This window comes from Simochromis diagramma, unplaced genomic scaffold (assembly GCF_900408965.1).
Source record: "Simochromis diagramma unplaced genomic scaffold, fSimDia1.1 OVJJ01000602.1, whole genome shotgun sequence".
Lineage (NCBI taxonomy): Eukaryota > Metazoa > Chordata > Actinopteri > Cichliformes > Cichlidae > Simochromis > Simochromis diagramma.
Window position 1 is genome coordinate 8,610,704 of NW_024387040.1, and position 20,374 is coordinate 8,631,077.

The following is a 20,374-nucleotide window of genomic DNA, read 5'->3' on the forward strand; positions in this document are numbered from 1 at the left end:
CGGGCTTAAATCCATCCTTGAACTAGATTTTCTTTGGTTTTTGGCAGAACTACATTTACAGTGTTCATTTCCCAAAATCTTGTTTGAGCGATGACGCTAAATCAGTCTGCACTTTACAGCTGCGCCCTCTTTAAATGACAGTCCAGGCTTTAGAATTGCAGGTTAAAATACAAAATTATTTTTGGCGCAGAAAGACCACTTAACCCTCCTGTTATGTTGCGGGTCAGATTGACCCAGAACAGAAGAGATGTCATCTGCATCACTACAGAAAACGAAGAAAAAAATCAAAATTGTAAAATAATCAATGACAGTATTTCTGACACTTTTGGATGAGTAAATTTGCCCCGGGTCAAATTAACCCAGGAGCATAATTGGTGTTCCTGGAGACCAACATAACAGGAGGGTTAAGCTATGACGACCGGCCGCAAACTCAAAACGTTATTTTGAATAGGCTTGTGCAGTGATAATGTCGCCCTCTAGTGTCTGAGTGGAAGTTTCAAACCACATGACGCTGCCTTCAATGATGCCTCGATTATTGGACATAGAAAACCTATGAAGGTCAGAAAACTATTAAAACGAGTTATCGGAAATGAACATTTATTGCGAAGAGACTAAGAGAAGTGAAGGTTACAGTGAAAGTATGGATTTCAGACACTGCTTCTTTCGTCTGCTCCCTTTAGGGGTTTCATACAAATGTAATAATAAAAGAAAGAAATGTATATCTTTTTCTACACCACGAATTTCAGATGTGTGAAGAGTTATGCTAATCTACAGCAATTCTCTTGTTATATGCTAATTTAAGAATTACTTCTTGATTTGGAACATCATGACGCGTGTGAAATTAAGAAGAACAGACTTTGAGGGTGCCTTGAACGCCTCGTGCTCCTTACGGAGTCACGTTTGGTAGCATCTCCGGTGTCAGCGGTTATTTGACCCTTTTCCGCTGTTGGAAGGTCCAGGTACGAACTTTTTCAGTTTACTGTCGTCACATTTTTGTTTTTATTTATAATTCCGAAGTGTCAGCCCTATGAAAAGTTAATACAAAGAGCAGTGCGGCTCTGCTAGGTTACACATGAGGCTAGCACCTATGCTAACGTTAGCTAACAGCAACCTTCAAGGTTGGTTCGCTAAAAGAAACTAAGACAGACGTTTCCCTGTATTTAAAACATTTTGGTGAATACCAGAGACATTTTAGTTTTCTATCAACATATATATTTAAATTTTGTAAGTAAGGTGACATTTACGCAAGGATAATATTGTCAATGGCCAAAAATAACAGATATTATCTTTGCCTTGAATTATTTGCATACCAGTCGAGCGTCTTTGAAAAAGCCACCCATGAACTGCTCATTTTAAACAGGAAAACGCTTGGAAGGAGTCTCTGACTGTTGGTGTTTTTTTTGTTCTCTCACTTATTTAAAAATAGTCTTAATAATTTTGTGTTTTTATTTCGTTTTAGCTCAGCTGGGACCGGTGAGTCCCGGACCAGGGTCATGGCTCTGAAGCTGATTCAGAGGATTCCGTTCAGGATCCGATGTTACCCTGCTGGATCCGTCAGGCCTCTGAGTACCAGCAGCCAGGCCTTATGTGTAACTTGCCTGTGTACATCAGCCGGCCGGTGTATCAGGATAGGGGGCTGCCGGAAGCTACTACAGGACAGCGTGACGAGGAGTCTGACCACCATCGTCAGGGAGCCTGCCTTCATCACCAGCAGCTCAGTGGGAATCCACAGAGATTCGGTCCCGCGGTTTTGTCTGACCCAGCTGCACCGACCCACATCTATAGAGGAGCAAAGTTTCCTGCACCGTCTAGAGACCTGCTCCTCCTCCAGGCAGGTTTTCAGACTGCTGCGCTCAGTGGAAATCATGTCTGACACCATGGCCGCAGCAGCCCTTCACCGTGTGGCCGACCTGGAGCAGGAGGGTGGTGCTCTGACCAACCCCACTGTGTTGGAGGAGGCCACTATCAGGGCCCTGTGCTTCCAGCTGGAGCAGGACTCTGGACGGTTGACTAATGCTGGACTGGTTTCGGCTCTCTTGGCTTGCACACGGCTTTACTTGGATCCCTGGAGCACACTGATGGTGAGGCTCATGTCTGAGAGCCAGGCAAGGCTTGACAGGGGGGAGATGACCATAGGGGAACTGTGTACTCTGGGGCAGGCGATGCTGGCCATAGAGGGTCCATGCAGTGTGATGTTGGAGCAGTTGATGGAGCAAATCCAGAGGCAGGAGCTTTCCAATTGGAGCCTAGCAGACCTTGTTGCTGTTTATAGACTTCTGCAAGATGGTGTGGGTGTAGGTGGAAAATACAGGGACCTCCTGAATGCCATGCACAGCCACGCTGTGACTGTTACTTCCCGTATGGATCCTGCTGCTGTCAGCGGGGTGCTCGGCGCTCTCGTAACCCTGAATCAGATGCAGGCCATGCCTCTTGTGATCAATCTGTGTAAGCAGGCTGTGCGGCATGTGCCTCACTTCACCGATGAGGAGCTCACCCATGTACTTGGGGCACTAATGCACTTTGGTCACAGTGATCATTACTTTATGGGGGCGATGGAGAAATATGTTCCTACAGTGGCCTTCACCTCCCACCCAGAGACAATTACTAAAGTGATACAGTTCTTTGGACGCAGGAACATCCTTTCCCCGCCCGTCTTTGATGCCATCGCTGAGAGCTTTGTGTACCGAGCAGATGACTACAGCACCAGCCAGGTGGCCAGGCAGATCATGGCTTTTGGGAAGCTGGGATACCTCCCACCCAATGCGGGCCAGGTGTTCAGGGAAAGTAGAAACTATCCTACACACGCGTTTCTCACACTTCCAGCCTCGAACGCTGCTCAACCTGCTCCATGCCTGCACCCTGGTGGAGAGGTTCCCTGTTAATTTTGTCTCCAAAGTTTTCAGCAGTTACTTCCTCCAGCAGCTGCAAGGTAAATCGTAATGCCACCACACCTGCTGTGTCATGAGTGCATGATTTAACAAAATATTGCTGATGTCATTTCCTGCTGTGTGTTTTTGTCCTGTAGAGCAAAGCATGGGAATTAACCGGGCTGCTCTGGCACAACTGACTCAGCTCTACATGACTGTAAAGTTGGAGTGTCCCTTCTATGAGGTAAAGTATTTAGAACAATGTGAGGGTTAGACACTTGGAAAGCTGAATGACACAGGAACAATGCAAAACCTGAATACACACCCACATGCTTAACTCATCATCGGTGTGTGAGCTTCAGTGCATTTTAGTTATGTGGCATTAGGAGCAAATTATTTATCAATTTACTTATCTAGGGTCACTTTATTGTTTCTACAGTGTTCTGTTGTATTTTATTTAAATTTAAATTCCGGTCTTTTATCTAGTTTTCATTTTTTGAGATCCAAAAACACAAACTAACAAATGTATACACGTTCTGTGAGCTTTTATAAAAACAGGATGATGTGTTTTTATTGTGTTTTTCTCATTTCAAATGGATAGAAAACACACGTAAAGGTAAACAAAAAGAAGTGAATACTAATAACATTTATACTGCTCAGTGTTTTGTTTTCAAATAAATGAAAATCTGTAAGTCACACGTCATAGCAGGCTATGTGAACACTTTCCTGTGTCAACCTTTGTTTTTCTTTAATCAGGGTCCCAAACTCCTTCCAAAATACCGCGTCAAGTCTTTCCTCATGTCTGGACATTCTCTGGAGACACCAGTGGATCCACATCTGTACAACTCTGTGAAAACTGGATTGGTGGATTTGCTCGGGGATCGTTCATACTTTGGATCGAAAGTTCTGACGCCATACTGCTACACACTCGGTAACGCACACACGCTGGTCTGCACCAGTGGTTTACTTCATAAATGTTTCCTGTAGCTTATCTACTGAAGGCTTCGTTCTTTTCTTGTTGCAGATGTTGAAATAAAACTTGATGAAGAGGGTTATGTGCTGCCTGCCAGCCAAACTGATGACGTATACAAAAGGTAAACCAGTTTCATGTTTTCGATGTCAAAGCAGTGAAAGTAAAGCTCGTATTTGAGAGCTGTATGGTGACGTTGCAGGATCGCTCTGTGTATTGATGGACAAAAGAGGTTCACGTCAAACTTGAGGCAGCTTCTTGGAAAAGAGGCCATCAAGCAGCGGCATCTGCGCCTTCTGGGATATGAAGTTGTTCAGGTTAGATCCTCAACAGTTCTTAGATTTGTGTAGATCAGTAAATCCTAAAATTCAAACGAAATAGCCGAATTTGTGTTTTTCTTTCTAGATTCCTTACTTTGAGTTTGAAAAGCTGCAAAGCAAGACCAGCATGGTGGAGTATCTACACCAAAAGATCTTCCCTCACACCTACAGGCTCAGCTGGTGACCGAGAAACAGTTTCGCTGTGGTTGGAACTTCAGGGCTTTTAAAAAGAAAAACTCCATATTTATTTTTGCTAACAGTAATTGCCAAGTTAATGTGTTTTAAGTTATCACCTGCACATGCACAAATTTAACTGGACAATAAACTGTCTTTTGTACAAAAAAATGACTTGATGGAATGATTTCTATGAGTATTGTTTGAAAAATATAATTTATTTTGTTTTTTGCAACAGGGTGCCGCAAAAACTGTACAAAGATAATAGAAACCTAATTCCAGCAATCACAAGCTTAGTTATAAAGAGTCATAAGCACAACCTTGAATTAAAGACGCCCGATTTTTACCTTACAGTTTCTACCATTCATTGGACACAAGATGCTTTGGTTTTTATTGCTGCCTTTTTCGGCCAGGAGTGTCAGTTGGATAAATAGAAAAAAAGGGCTATGATACATGTAAAACTAGGATGATGTATTTTCCTTTACGAAGCTGGGATCTGAGGAAGGCCAAACTCGTCTACCAGGACACCATCCTGAAAGAAAAAGAAGGAATTCCCATGAATAATGAAAGCATAACAAACCAAGAAGCTATAAACTAAATAGAAATTTCACAGGAAACTAAAAATCTTGTGATCAGTACCCTGTTTGACTTGTCGCCGGGCATGCCCTCTGGGATGGAAGGAGCAGATGAGGCCTCATCGAGGTAGGAGCTGTCGTCATCCATCAGCAGCTCGTCTCCCAGAGCGTCCAGCTCTGTGGACAGAACAGCATTTAAAGATCAGGAGCTTTATCACTTTAGATCTGTGTTTAAACTGTATACACAGGTGAATCCTTAAGTCCTGTGTGTGCACAGGGATGTCAGTGGAAAAACTAGAAGCCTTTTTTATGAAATCCACACACTGGTCACATATGCTGCAAAGATAAGTCTTGACCAGAACTGCTGCAGCTTTGTACACTGTAATGTTTTCTTTTTTAATGCTGTATATGTGAAATCCAGGCATATTGGTGTTTTCCTGACCTGCTTCCAAGTCGTCCTCGTCGATGTCAGGTGTGCCATAGCTCCTGCTCATCGCTTCCTGGATCTCGTTGGCATCCTCCATCATGTCCTCCAGCTGGTCTTGGAGATCCTGAATATTTTAAAAAAAAGTTTGAAGCATTACATTTGTGTCAGCAGCATCTTTGGTAATTTGATAACCTGCACACTCTGCTCATATTTAATCTGGGCTGTTATTAATCCCTGCTGGCCAATCACCATTAAGGATCTTTCCTTTACAGGACTTATCTAAATGTGTATTTGACAACCAATACAATAGTTTCTGGGTTTTTCTGGATGTAGCTGCACAGGCAGAGACCATCCTCACTAATTTGTGATGCACAGCGACTCATTTTGTTCTATCAGCAAACCTTCAAGGGTTAAAGAGTTAGCACCTAAGACTGGTAACTGAATTTCAATAATAATAATTAATTAGTTAATTATTAACTAACAGCCAAGTAGCTACATTAACTGCTGTTAAAATAACCTGAAAGCATACCTCAATTTTATCAATCTTCACATTCTTGTAAGCCTTCTTCATGTCTTTGAGGCCAACTTTCATGGCATCAACCTAAAAGAAAAAAAAAACAAAACATGTTAGCACACAAAGTATTTTCTTCTGTAACTAAGATCTGGTCCAGTTCCTGTTCTCTTACTGTAGTTTTAGTGTCTTTCAGGTTTTGGATCGCGTAGTTTGTTTGCTCCATGTTGAATGACTGCTGCATAAGATTGTCTCTCTGGCCTTCATACCTTGGAGCCGTGAAGAAATAAAGTTATGAGAGCAATCAAGGCAGCAGCTTAAATAACTTACCCTTTCTTTAGGAAGTAAAAGTACTCACATTCTCTTCTGCTTGAGCACTCTCATCGCCTTTTGCTTGACCATGTTCTAGTGGGGGAGAAAAAGGACAAACTTGTGGAAAACCCCCTCACAAACTGTAGGAATTATTTTAGAGAGGTTTATTTTGATCTTGAAAGTTTTTAAGAGACACCAGCCTCTTTGTCTTACAGTACAACCGGACAACAAGACTCACCTTTGAAGGCCCATCTCTCATCTTTTTCATCTGATCTTTGTACTTCACAAGTTCAGCATCTAGTCTGGCGATTTTCTTATCAATGGACTCCGCCCGAGAATCCACCTGAAAGTAGAAACATGACATCAATTTTAGTTGATCTTTGACAGTAGGACCATATTATTATTGGAGCTCTTTTTAAAGAACAACACAGTAATGAATTCAGGGATTTTCCTGGTTCAGAATAGGCCACTAAATGGTCCTACAGATGTTGAAGGGCATCTACAGACTATGCTGCCTATGTTTTATACCTCCGTGGTTGCAATAGTGGTCTTGTATGCGACAGTGTGCTGGGGCAGCTGGGTGAAGGCAGTTGATGGCAACAGATTGAACAAATTGATCGAGAAGGCTGGTTCAACTCCTCAGCATCTTGGACAATCCATCCAAGCATGACCCTCTTGATTAGTCACCACAGCACACCAGTCAAATGACTCACTGCCACAAGGTGCAGGCCTGAGGACTACAGGAAGTTCCTTTCTACACCTGTGGCTATTAGACAGTACAACTCCTCCCTCATGTGATGCATGAAAAATATACACATGCACAGCAACACTTCCTAACCCATCGACTCTTTACCAGATGGGACAATTATTATTATTATTAATACAGTATCATTTGTAGTTTATTCTCCATTGTCACATGCTACAATTCCCTATAGCATTAAAAATATTATTTAAAACACCACTTTCTGCCTATTTACTAATCATACTGACATTTATACTGTCCTGTAGACATTTTGCTGTTGTTCTCACTTGTGTCTTATCTTTCCAGCAGCCGTTCAGTAGTTGATCATAATTTTTTTTTGTGTGAGAATGCTTTTTCTCATTGTACCGAGCATCTAAAAAGGCACAGGGATTTCCCTTGGGATCTATTTTATCTCATCTTATCAGAAACTAAGCATTTTCCTGTTATTTCAGGCCATTTGGTGGACACTGTAAATGTATTTTATGCTACAGTAAATTAAAAACAAAATATTTTTCTATCACAGCCGTGGTAATTTTTCTGCGGTGGGCGCTAAAACTCATCATCGTTAAACACGTCTGACAACCAGTTTAACTGGTTCATGTCTGCTTATTCTCTTTGTTTTACTCGGAGAACAACATGGTTTGAGCTCAATCACAGTCAAATGGCCCAAATTCCTGCCCAACGTTACACAATGATGACCCATTACCCACACTGAGAACTGATTGTTTGCTTTGAGAACCTTATTTACCAACTGACACTGTCAACTCAAGGCGTTAGGTTTTAAGTCTACGAGACATTAAAAACATAAAAAAAAAATAACATACGATTAATCTAGAAAATAATGTATATTTCCGAAAATTATATCTCCAATTAAATATGTGAACCCGTGGCCTGTTTGGTCCCCAGAAACTTGGCTAACACTTAGCTAACTGTCTTTGTTTACTTCGTTTAAAGATCCTTCCGAAAAGTTATTTCCGCCTCATACTTACGCTTCCGATGCAGTCCGTCAGGTTCGGTGGCGGACCTTTAGCTTTTCCTTTGCCAAATATGCGATTCATTTCGGCAAAAATAAGGTGAAAAGTGTAAAAGAAGAGCTACGTTTGTTTGCCTGTCAAGAGTTCAGTGTCCAACTAAACACCCGGAAAAGCCCTTCCCATGACGTAAGGGGAGTCACATGGTCTTGACTCACCCGGCCACGCCCTCCTCAGATTACTGTTGTGCTGTTGTATGTGTGCTTGATTATTGGCCTGCCTCGTCTTTATATGGCGCAATTAAGTTCCTCAACTAATTCTTTTTCTCTCTTTTTTTTTGCCGTTTAGATAGCACTAATTCTAAAAATTAAACACAACTACACAAAATTTGTACAAAATTCGGGGTCCTAAATTAACTTGATATGATATATATGAAATATTCTATCATTTCATATATTATGTCTATTACCTACAGTAAGCTCAAGTATTCCAGTTATCCACACCGCAGCTTGTAACTAAAAGCTTTATGCCCCCCACTCCACCCACACACTCTGATAATATTAAAATTAGGTACATCTTTGTAGACATAGCCTTGCCAGCCTGTTTAGTTCATTTTCTTTTATTTTCATTATGCTTGCTGCCTTCAAACAAACATGCTGTTAAAAGCATAAATAAATGCGGCCATCTGCTTTTTCCATAAAAGCACTTATTATTTGTAGAGCCCTTTTCAAAAGACAAGTCATTTATGAAGGAGAATACAACAGAACATGTAAATAAGGAAAAAAGTGTTAGTGGCTCAGAACCTGAATGTTTCCTTGTTTTACTTCACTGATAAAAAGTTTAGAAGAGTTTGTCCTTATCCAAACAAACAGAAATTTCATATGGATTGTTTAAAGCAAAATGACGCATATTTTCAGTATCAGACTACCGACTACAGACTCGGTACTCTGTATGTAAATAAAATTCCTTTGACCTGAACTTAGAACATGAACCTACATGAATCTAGTCTGTCTGTTCTTCTTATGGCTTATTTCTACACATACAGAAATAGTCCAAAAACACTAAGTGCTGGAATTTGCCTACAGTAATTCAGTAATTCATACACTGCCATGATAAGTCAAATCAATTTAGTAATGTTGAAATATAAATGCTATAAACAAATCAAAAATGAGGTTACTACTACTACTACTAATAATAATAATAAACAATTACGATTTTGTATCAGGTGCATTAATGGGTGAATAATGATTAAATGATCTGGAGGTCTTGTGGATGTATTATAATGAACATAATAAAAGAAGTCTGAGACAGAAGCTTGTAATGTGGGAGAAATCATAAATCATCACCTGATGTATCTTCTTATCCCGTAGTCTTGCAGAGGTGGCACAATTGAGATCCAGTATGTGAACACTAATATGGACTGCTATACAGAAGCTTCTGTTTATGCCAAGTTATGTGAATGCAGCTATTAATCATTGCAGTTTCTTTAAAATAAAAAACAAAACAAAGACCCCACATTGCATCCTCTTCCCTCTGGGGGGAGCTGATGGCTTACAGTAAAAAACTCTTAAACTGTAGAAGTCTGCAGAGTCACTGCCTCCAATAAGAATCTTCAAGGCTTCAAAATCTATTAAAACAAGTCACCAAAAAGGAGAGAGATTTGTTTTCCTTAAAACAAACAAACAATGAGCATCCGCTATCCCCGAGCTTGTCACACTCCAAGGAAAGAATCATTGTGTATTTGTTAAACTTGTTTTATTAAGCTCTTCACAGACAAGTTTTAATCGATCAGTACACGTCCTGCTCGAATGACGGCAGGAGAAGCCAATGTACAGCATTAAACTGTGAGCACAGAGATGAAAAAGAAATAAATAAAAACTACAACGATGCCTCGATCACAGTGTTGATTCTTAGAATAACGTCTCTTATTTTTAGAACATCTGTGCTTTATCTATTTTTGTGTCCATATACATGTGTCATCAAGAGATTTATCAACAAGTATTAGCTAAAGATGCTTTTTTTTTAATGAGATAGATGACTTTCATATAGTATTTGCAGTACATTCAAAATAACAGCACAGTCCATGCAGCCTATGGCTGCTGATGTTGCCTTTACTATCATAGCAGTGATGATTAACATGCTACAAATACAGTATATTTTTATAAAGTCTGTGCAAAGATTTTCTTTTTGCAGTCTATACAAAATAAGTCTTTGTATAGAGACTGAGATACTGTACAGTTGTTAGAATATTCTGTATTTTTACTTGTTGAAAGAGCTAATCGGCTTATCAGACTGCACAACAATAACAGTATGACAGTTCAGCAGGACTACAGTATGTGTATCATGGTAAAAGCCATATACAAAGCACATATCATTATTAGTTATATACCATAAAGTTAACAACTTATCAGTCTGGACACAAAGCCAGGGTCAAAGCTGATAGAGAGCCCTCTGTCAAATTTTAAATGCACATTCAAATCCAGGATCTTCCCTCCACATTCTCTCATTGATTAACTTGCTTTGATGCAGCTGAATGTTGCTTTTTGTTTTTTTCTTTGACTCTTACACAACTTCAAAGTCCAACACGAGTCAGTGAGTGCTCTCACACTGCGGTCAATCAGCACCATTCAGGCTCTGCACAGATGTGAAAATGTTTTTGGCACATGTCTGCTGTCAGCGATTCATGCAAATATCACCGGCATGTCAAATGCATTGAATAAAAATAGCAAACATTATAATATGAAGTGCTGTTTGACCCCTATCTAGTAATCATTCCTGAAGTCATTTTTCTGCCGCCACAAACATTTTTTCCTGGACTTGTAAAGGCACATTTGGCAAATGAAAAATGATAGAAGGAAATTTTGGGAATAAACAGCATTTGAGACACAAATGAATCAAAACTGATGAAACTTGATATGGGCCAAGTGATTTTAATCAGTCTCCTGCTCGTTTACCCTTTAAATAATCATCAGTTCTCCTGAGATATCTTCACATAATTATCTCATGACCGTGTGTGCAATATTGTGTAATGATGATTTTATGAAATGCTAATCTGCTGATTATTTTGCCAGTAAGCTCAATACCCATCTATCCATCTCCTACTTATTCAATTCAGGGTTGTAGAGGTGATGTAACGTATCTCAGCTGTCAGTACACCCTGGGAAGGTTGGCAGTCTAAATTAAACTTATGGCTAAATAAATCATCATTAAAACAGTAAGCGATCATAAATTTGTTTTAAAAATGTTTAATTAACTGTCACGTATGAAATCAAAATCCCATTTAGGATGCTGGATGGTGCGAATGTTTAATTTTTCCTAAAAAAAAAACCCTCCCTGAATAATTACTTAGTCATCAAAATAAATGGGGATTCATGCAATAATTGGTTAATCAACTAATTGTTGGACCTCCATCAACAGTAATCCATATTAATTATAAGCAGCACTTTCTTCTTTGACCTACTTAAACAGAAACAGTGTTTGGTTTACATCCACCTGCCAGGTTAAACCATAAATGCACAATCTTTGTCTCGACCTACAATCACAGGCTGCTGTGAAGGAAAGTGTCAGAAGTCAGAGGACACTAGGATGGATTGATTTGGATTTATGGACAACCACATCGATGATTATACCCTGGGTGATAATGAAAATGAAGTGAATCCAAAACCCAGTCTACATTGCTGTTGTGATGTGGGTTAAGCCCAGGTATTGTGAGTCTTCTTTTCCAGTGTGGGAGATTGAAGACAGTTCCACTGCTAGTCATGTCGGCTTACCAGTCCCATCTGGGTTCTCCAGGGGAACAGCGGCCTCTCGCACAGTGCTGGGGGCCTTTTTGCTCCCTGACACCTTCTCCCCCTTCAGTCTGGCTGACAGGCAGAAGTCTTTGAAGCAGCGTTTGAAGTTCTCATCCAGAAAGGCGTAGAGGACAGGATTGAGGCTGCTGTTGGTGTAACCCAGAGCCACGCAGAAGAAGTAGGCGGCCATGATGGCGGTGGTTTCCGGCACGGTGACGAGAGCTTTGACCAGGATGAAGATGTGAATGGGCGTCCAGCAGACCACAAACACGGCCACCACGACCACCACCAACCGCGTGATCCGGCGCAAGTTGCGATCCTTCTCCCTCGAGCCGGACAACATTCGGACGCTCTTCAGCCTCAGGACCATGAGGGAGTAGCACACGGTGATAATGAGCACAGGCACGACGAAGGCAAAGACAAACACTAAAATCTTCATCAGTGTGTCCCACTTTGCGTAGGGATCGGGGAACTGCAGCGCGCACTCTGTTATGTCTGTGGAAGAACAGTGGAGAGAAAATAAAGTCCGAAGTGGCAATTTTATTTATATGACATGTTTTATGAAACTCAATGTAATTAACACTGAAAATAAAAACAGAAAAACCTGTAGGTTTGATTATGTCTTAAGTCAGTGAAAACTTAAAAAAAAAGGCATTCACACACAGCTGCCAAGTGTGAACAAAAAGGTTTTGAGTCTATTTTTGAAGTGCACTTTATGATAAATGAAATTCCACTTCACAATTTTCTGCAATCAATTTAGCAAGTTGCTGTAGAATAGCTAATCTGCACTCAACAAGGGAACATTTTGCTCTAAACGCTTTTTTATTTCTTACGTCATCTATATTCAGGAAGGATGTGCTCAATTTGTAGCTAATGAAAAACTCTTCAGTGACGGATGGATTTGATATATTGAATATATTTCTGTTCTTAGCATTTTATTAGTACATGCTTGGAGAGTATTTGCTATGCATAGAAAGTGGACAGAGACTCTTAAACCTTTTGTTAGACATCGGGGAAAGACTTCCTCACCGCTATTCGTCTGAGTACCGCCCAGCACAAAAGCCGGTATCCCTGCAGCCGAGGACAAGATCCAGATGCACACGTTTATCATCTTGGCCTTGAGGGGAGTGCGGAAATCCAGGGCTTTCACGGGGTGGCACACGGCCACGTAGCGGTCCACACTCATCATGGTGAGGGTGAAGATACTGGTGAACATGTTGTAGTAGTCGATGGAGATGAAGACCTTGCATACCACCTCGCCGAAGGGCCACGTATTCAGAAGGTAGTCAGTGCTCTGGAATGGCATCGTGGTGGTGACGAGGGCGTCGGCGAGTGCAAGGTTGAAAATATAAATATTGGTGGCCGTCTTCATCTTCGTGTACCTGTTAAATATGCACAACACAAAGTTGTCCTGTGAGGAGAGATACGGCACTGTCTCGGCAGCCGTTATTGCTTCGCGACTCAGTGGAAGACCTTTGTTCTGGGCTCTTTATGAATTAAACATTGTCCATTAGTCCACAGTGCTTTCTTGAATTTGTAATGCAATCTTTCAGGCTCACACTTCATTGTTATGTGTAAAGTGGTGCTGATTGGAAACCATATCCAATGAGCTTTATACAATTGTGTATTTACAGATTTTTACTTGTGGTAGCACCAATGCAAAATATATGCAGAATTTTGGGGTTTGGGTAGAAATTTTAAAAAGTTGATATTTACTTGCTATAGTATGATCTGCAAGAACCTAGAAGATTCACCTAAAAGAATGAACTTCTGTTCAAGATTACAGCAAAATTATCATAAAGAGCGTCAGTGTTTCACAAGCAAACTTTGGTTAGAATAAACTGCATTCGTGTCATGTTGGAGTAATCAGAAAAATTTGTTTCCAACTGGAAAAATTAATGTGAACTCCCCTCCATTTGAGATCAACCTGAAAATAGACATTATTTTGCACAATTTGCAGAGTTGCTGGTATTATATACCACAATATAGTGGGCTAAAGTAATTCAACTACTTATAAATGGTCTACTATTCACAAGCAGTAATCCAGAAAAAGAGACAGGTAAAACAATATTTCTTTATAATACAGCCCTCTGAAACCAGATATCATCGAGTTGCTTAAACAATGTACTTTTTAATTTAAGGAACCTATTAGCAACCAGTTACTTTAGCTAATCATGAAGACAAAAAACCCAAGAAAATAGTTGTGACCAGAAAAAAGAAGTTCAGTCTACCAGAAGTTCACTATTGAACACACTGCATGTCTTTTATTTATGGTGTGATTAACCCAAAATGTAGAAGCAGTAAATTAAATTTCAAGCTAACTAGCTGCTAGCTTCAGCTTTATATTCATAGATAAAGCTCAGTCCTCTGAGCAAAAGAGAAATTTATTTGTCATGATATCAAAGTTTTTTCAAGTTTACTTTTAGCCACTTGGGTTTAGTTCAGCAGGCACTGACCTTGATATGTGGATTAATGTGTTAGCAAGCAGCTAATGTGTTTTTTATACACATATAGCAGAGAATAAGCGACGTTATATTCACTGGGAGTTGTAAATACATTCAGTGGCTTTGCTTCAGTATGTAACCTGTTCAAGTGCAGTTGTATACCAAATATCTAATCAGCCAATCATATGGCAGCAACTCAGCGGATCTAGACATTGTAGTGGATCTAGTTCAATCTGAGAATAAGACTGGAGAAAAATGTGATTTAAGTCCCATTTTTGTGTCAGATGGGGTAGTCTGAGTATTTAAGAAACTGCTGATCTACAAAGGACAACCAGTATAGGATTTACCAAAAAGAGAAACTATCCAAATCAGCAGTTCACTGATTGAAAATATTTTGTTGATACAAGAAGCCAGAGCAGAATACCCTGACTTTTTCAAACTGACAGGTGAGTAACAGTAATTCAAGTATCCACTCGTTGCGACCAAAGTATGCAGAAGAGTGTCTTTGAATGGACAACATATCAAACCTTGAGGCAAATGGGCTACAGCAGCAGAAGACCACAACGGCTGCTACTTCTGTCAGATAAGAACAGGAAACTGAGGCTACATTTCACATAGACTCATCAAAAGTGAAAAATAGATTGGAAAAACCTTGCCTGGTTTGATGAGTAAGTGTTACTGCTTCTCCAACTTTTGCATGGTAGGGTCAGAACATGAAAACCCTTATCCACCTTGCCTTGTATCAACTGATCAGGCTGGTGATGTATAATGATGTAGGACATATTTTCTTGTCCCCCTTTGAACTCCTCTGAGCACTGCAGCCTACCTGAGTATTGTTGCTGACCGTCCCTTTACGACCATAATGTAGCCGTCTCCTGATGGCTTCTTCCAGCAGGATAATGCACAAAGTTCAAATCATCTCATACTGGTTTCCTGAACATGACAATGAGTTCACTGTATTCAAATGGCAATTTAGAGGCCAGGGGGTGGAATGGCAGATTCACATCATGGATGTGCAGCTGAAAAATCTGCAGTAACTGTGTGACGCTATCATGGCAAAATAGACCAAAATCTCTGAGGAGCTTATGTCAGATTGTTGAATCTGACATAAGGAATAAGAGCACATCTAAAAGCGAAAGATGGTAAAACGGGCAGAGTTTGGCTATATAAAACATGACATGTCTGAAAATCAGACAAGCGGCCTAAACATCTATTTTGTGACCCAAATTGACTTTATTACATTTGAATAATTGCATATATTTCTTCCCAATAAATCAGCATTAAGCATCTTCTTCCTTCAGCTGTTCTCTGTGGAGAAACAGTAAAATGTACACTCTTGTCTGTAAAGTGACGTGAAAAAGCTGACTCCTGCAGACAGGCGAAGCCATCAACCTGATTTGAGGTAATTGTTGTTGAGGAATTGAAGCATTCTGGATGGCACTGCAGCAGTTCACGTTACATCAGATAAGATTTGTTGCTCACACAGACCATAAATAAAGCCCAATGAGGTGTAAGCATGTTATTGGGTTGACAAAGCACCACTGGTTTCAGACGTAATTAATTTTATGCCTGCCAGGCCAGACTTGATGAGAAATGTATAGAAACCCATTATATATCTGGGAGGTCTTGCTGGAGAGTTTCCATTCATAAAGTTGGCATGTTTCATTTTCTGGAGGAGGTAGAATTAGCTCTCTGTCACCAAGCTTTTGAACATTTAATGTCAGGTTAGAAATGACGACATTCCCTTTCTTTGCCAAAATGACGTCTTGTTTTCTTTTTTGAGACTTGGGGGTTTAAAAAAGATCATTCTCTATCTGGATGCTGTCTCATACCATTTTAAATGCCCATTTTGTCAACTCTTTCATGAGCTTAGAGCATCACACCTTTTTTTCAGTGTCTCTGAAGCGCATCCAAAAACAAAATGCAGGCAAAAACAAGAACTGTGACTAACACCAGATGGCCTGGAGGTCACTGTGTAAGCCCAAGTCTGAGTGCTCTTATTCCCAAGCAATAACATTTGCAAAGGCAGAGAAGAAAAACATTCCTCTGGCTGGATCTTGATTTCTTAAAAAAAAAAAAAAAAAAAAAAGACACAATAGCATCTTTTCTCTTTTCTTTTCTCCATAGAAACAGAGGAGTGATTTCTGGCACACCATGCGGATTTATTATTTATACTTTATGGTAAATGGTAAATGGCCTGTATTTGTATAGCGCTTTATTAGTCCCTAAGGACCCCAAAGCGCTTTACACATTCAGTCATCCACCCATTCACACACACATTCACACACTTTATGATGTTATACAAAGTGGGGAGAAAAATCCTTACCTGATAATCACATACATAACGAGGCAGTTGCCCAACAAGCCGACCACAAACACCACGGAGTACACTGCGGTGATGATGGGGATGATGGGAGACATGCTCTCCTGCTCCCAGCTATCATCATCGTGGGTCACATTGCGGCTGTCAGAGTATCCGGATACCCAAGCAGTTGAATTCGCCGGACAGTCTTCCAGCAGCGAGGAGAGGCACTTGGTGTCTTCTTTGTAAATTTCAATCGGAGTGCTTTCCATTTTGACACCTGTTTGTTGTTGGGCTTGGAGGAAAAAAATCTTTTCAGGTTAAGACTTTTAAAATCGAGTTACTGATAAATTCTGCGTGTTGAATTCAGAGATGTAACATACGGCAGGTAAAAAAAAAGATATGGTGATATCGGAGCAACTGAGCTGCAAAATAAAGCATCTAGAACATCTTTACTCAGTTATAAAAATGAAAAAGTTTGCACGATCAATTAATTAATGCAAAAACATCACACCTACACAAACTTCACTTCACGCGCGCAGATCTGGCAAAACACGTCCGGTAAAATACGCGCTGTGCTGCGAATCGTTGAGGGGAAAACGCGCACTGTAATGTGAAGCTGGCAGTTTACTCACCTTAATCACTCAGAAAAAGAGAGAGGGGGGAGAAAGAGACGACGCTGTTTTTTATTTTTAATATATCCTCGCAGGTATAATTCAGCCCGGCTTGTTTTGTTGCCCTGGTGAAGGTTACGGCTCATCAAAGTTTGGGGATGGTACTGCGCGCCCGGAGAGGAGCAGCGGCAGCTTTGCGGACCCTCGTGCACACGCACTGATGGAGAAGTGGCGCGCAATCAGGCTAGACCCACCACACACACACACGCCTACAACATTCACCCAAAATATGAGATGACAGAGCGATGACAATAACCTGCAGGCAAGCGCACAGCTTCCCACAATCACCATGTCACAGCCGAGTAAAAACTGTTGAGCATAATGAAGTAAGATTTGTGCATTAGAAGCACTGAAAAGGTTTAGACGAGATTAAAATTGCATCTATGTTGCAGTTTATTAAAAATGGTCCTATAACGATGTACAGGGGCTCTAGGAAATTCTCCGTGGGCAAAGAAAACACGTTTTTCCTTTTAAGTTGTGAATTCAGGCGAGAGTGCAAAAAATACAGCCTCGCTGATGTTTAGGTGTGTGTGTGTGTGTGTGTGTGTGTGTGTGTGTGTGTGTGTGTGTGTGTGTGTGTGTGTGTGTTCAATGATGGAGGTCATAAACACTTTAACTGGACACAGCACTGCGCATTTCGGGCCATTTCTGCTTTGGTGGACAGAGGAGCTACAACCCGGGGACAGAAAAGGGGGGATGATATATGACCAAGGTCCAGCACAGCCAGCACTCAGACCACTCCAACAAACAACCAGAATGACCCATCATTTCACCCTCAGTGAAAGGAAAAGCCATTGGCACTGGATCTCATTTTGCTTCCCAGCATTTCAAATGTTCTTGATTCAAAGTATAATTTTGATCATTTTTAGAATCCATGTTTGTTTTTGTTTTTTTAAAGATGTTTTTTAAAAAAAACATCAGTTGTAGTGTACACTGTTGTTTTAGACCTCTCTCAGTCTGATGCATTGTGCTTAGCTCTGTTTTTATAAAGGATCTCCTTCACTGCGAGTGCCAAAAACAGCTCTCTTGGCTCTATGGCTTCTGACACTACAGGCTGTTGGTAGAATAACTATGATGAGAGAAGAGTGTTAAATGGCAGATTTGTGCAGCTCTCTTCTTTAATCCTTAAAAAAAAGATAAAACCTGCTCAGAGTTGCTTTATGAACTGGATACTGAATGATAATGACAGTAACTTGTACACAATAAACCGAAGTTTAAACTGAAAGAAAATTGCTTCTGTTTGTCTAAAGAAAAATCAGAGATATCACTGAACATAAAGGGATTTCCTCCCATCTGTTGGTGTGGTTGATCATATCCCCTTTTAACAGAGTGTTGTTATTCCAGAATAGACTATGTAGCATATTATTCATTGCTTATCAGTTAATGATGACTCATGGGTTAATAATAGGTGTTTGAACTATAAAACTGCTCGAGACTAATGCACAGCAAGCTAGATTAGAAAAACATTAACTGGATAATAGGTATTGGATAAACAGTCAAATATGGATATAATTAAATGAATTTCATTTTAATGGTTCACCTTCCAATGAATACAAAAACCTGGCTACGAGGTCTAACATGGGGATAATATAGTGTGCATTTGCTAAGAGAAAAATTATGGAACCACTTTCACAGTTTAGCCAGGTTTAGGCACCAAATCTACTTGCTGTAGTTAATTTGGGGAATTAACTTTGCTTTGCTTTTTAGATTAGATTCACATTTTTGCAACCTTAAGTATGTGAAAGTGTGAATTTGCATCTAAAGGGTGCTTACTGGATTGTAATATCTGCTTGCACAAATTACCTCTCGAGTCATTTTCTGGGAGAACAGAGTGTAATTTTGTCACTTTTGTCTGCTGCAGTTTGTGTTCAAGTGAAAAATTACCAAGACCGTCATTTTCAAAAGCATGATAATAAAAAAAATCTCTTTTCTTGTTATTCTTTTTTGCACATACTGCAGTGGGTCTATGCAATCCCAACATTAAAGAATAAAAACAGATGCTTCACTGTCATCTTTTTTACTTATTGCAAATAAGCATCTTATTGATTTATTCGCTCGGGCTGAGGTTTGCACTGCTCCATTGCAACTCCTTGATTTTACTTCTTTTTCAGCCATTCTGTTATAGATTTGCTGCTGCAACTCAGTCTAGGCCAAGACAGACCGCTGGACAGGTGGCCTCATATTTGACTGGAATACTTTGTTATACAGAGGAGTTCACGGTCAACTTAATGACTGCAGACTTCCCGGGTTCTTTGGCTGCAAAACAAGCCTAAATTATCACGTGTCCACCACCATGTTCCACAGTTGGAGTGTTTGTGCTGATATGCTGTGTTTGGTACATTATGGCCAAACATCTTCACTTTGGTCTCATCTGTCCAGATGTCTTGTAGTTTGTTCAGATGCAATTCTGCCATGCTGCCATTGTTGTTTTTAGTGAGAAGAGACCTTCTCCTGCAAACACTTTTAAATCATTATTTTTCAATCACTTTCTAATTTTACTGTCATGAACTTTAACATTTAACATGCTAACTGAGGCCTGTAGAGTCTGAGATGTAGCTCTTGAGTTTTTCTTTGGGGCAAATTTGCTAGGATGTCCACTCGTAGGAAGATTGGTAACTTGCCAGTAAACTGCCAAAACGTCAGCTTTTATTGAGGTGCTCACGTTTGGTGATGCTCGATTAATCCATTTGTTTTCAATGAGCAACATCTGGCTGCTACTTAGCTTCCTGTAAAGTGAGCGCTGAGATGCTAGAAGCAGAGGCTCCGTGTTTGAGGCTTGTTACTGTGCTCGAGAGGATCGAGTTTTGTGGATTTGGACTTGAGCTTTTTGGTTTGTTTCTCAGGCATGAGCCATTTTTGTGGTGTGGTGTGGGGCACGCTGTCCCATTCTGAAAGACCATGACTGTGGGGAAGTGCTGCCAACATGGGGGGATGTGCTTTGTCCACAGTGATATTTACATGGGTGGTACATGTCAAAGCAATATCCAGTTAATTGCCAGGCTCCCCAGCAAAATCTTCTTTTGTAAGCAGATTATAAGCAATATTTAACTACCTTAATAGCATCAAGCAGTGCTTTTAATGTTATAGCTGATCAACAGTAAACCTCATTACCAGGCTGCACTGACTCAAGTATTAAACAATCAGAAATGCAGAGCTAAATTTTAACATTAGAGGCTTTGTGTGATCATAATATAAAGTTTCACGATGGATCATAATGCGAATCATCCTAAGCATGTCATCTACGGCGCAGCTACGCAATGTCCAAGGCCCTCGGGAAACTGAGCTTCTGCAAGC

The 20,374-nt window shown here is 40.3% G+C and overlaps 3 protein-coding genes across 3 annotated transcripts; 1 reads left to right on the top strand and 2 right to left on the bottom strand.

Annotated features, from left to right (window-relative positions):
- Nucleotides 1-827: 827 nt before the first annotated feature.
- fastkd3 (FAST kinase domains 3) lies at nt 828-4,764 on the top strand. The gene is given in 8 exon segments (XM_040044031.1): nt 828-959; nt 1,460-2,780; nt 2,782-2,929; nt 3,026-3,111; nt 3,624-3,798; nt 3,892-3,961; nt 4,040-4,154; nt 4,243-4,764. Coding segments are annotated over 7 exon segments (1,980 nt in total). The 5' UTR covers nt 828-959; nt 1,460-1,493; the 3' UTR covers nt 4,342-4,764.
- chmp5b (charged multivesicular body protein 5b) lies at nt 4,529-7,956 on the bottom strand. The gene is made up of 8 exons (XM_040044032.1): nt 7,888-7,956; nt 6,395-6,499; nt 6,203-6,249; nt 6,020-6,113; nt 5,863-5,934; nt 5,349-5,457; nt 4,971-5,083; nt 4,529-4,863 (listed from the first exon to the last, which is right to left on the bottom strand). The coding sequence occupies exons 1-8, from the start codon at nt 7,954-7,956 to the stop codon at nt 4,813-4,815; spliced, it is 660 nt and encodes a 219-aa protein (XP_039899966.1). The 3' UTR covers nt 4,529-4,812.
- Nucleotides 7,957-9,602: 1,646 nt separating this feature from the next.
- LOC120741464 (delta-type opioid receptor-like) lies at nt 9,603-20,126 on the bottom strand. Its single transcript, XM_040044397.1, has 3 exons — nt 16,431-20,126; nt 12,690-13,042; nt 9,603-12,155 (listed from the first exon to the last, which is right to left on the bottom strand). Exons 1-3 carry the CDS (start codon nt 16,676-16,678, stop codon nt 11,626-11,628), a joined length of 1,131 nt encoding a protein of 376 aa, XP_039900331.1. The 5' UTR covers nt 16,679-20,126; the 3' UTR covers nt 9,603-11,625.
- Nucleotides 20,127-20,374: the final 248 nt, after the last annotated feature.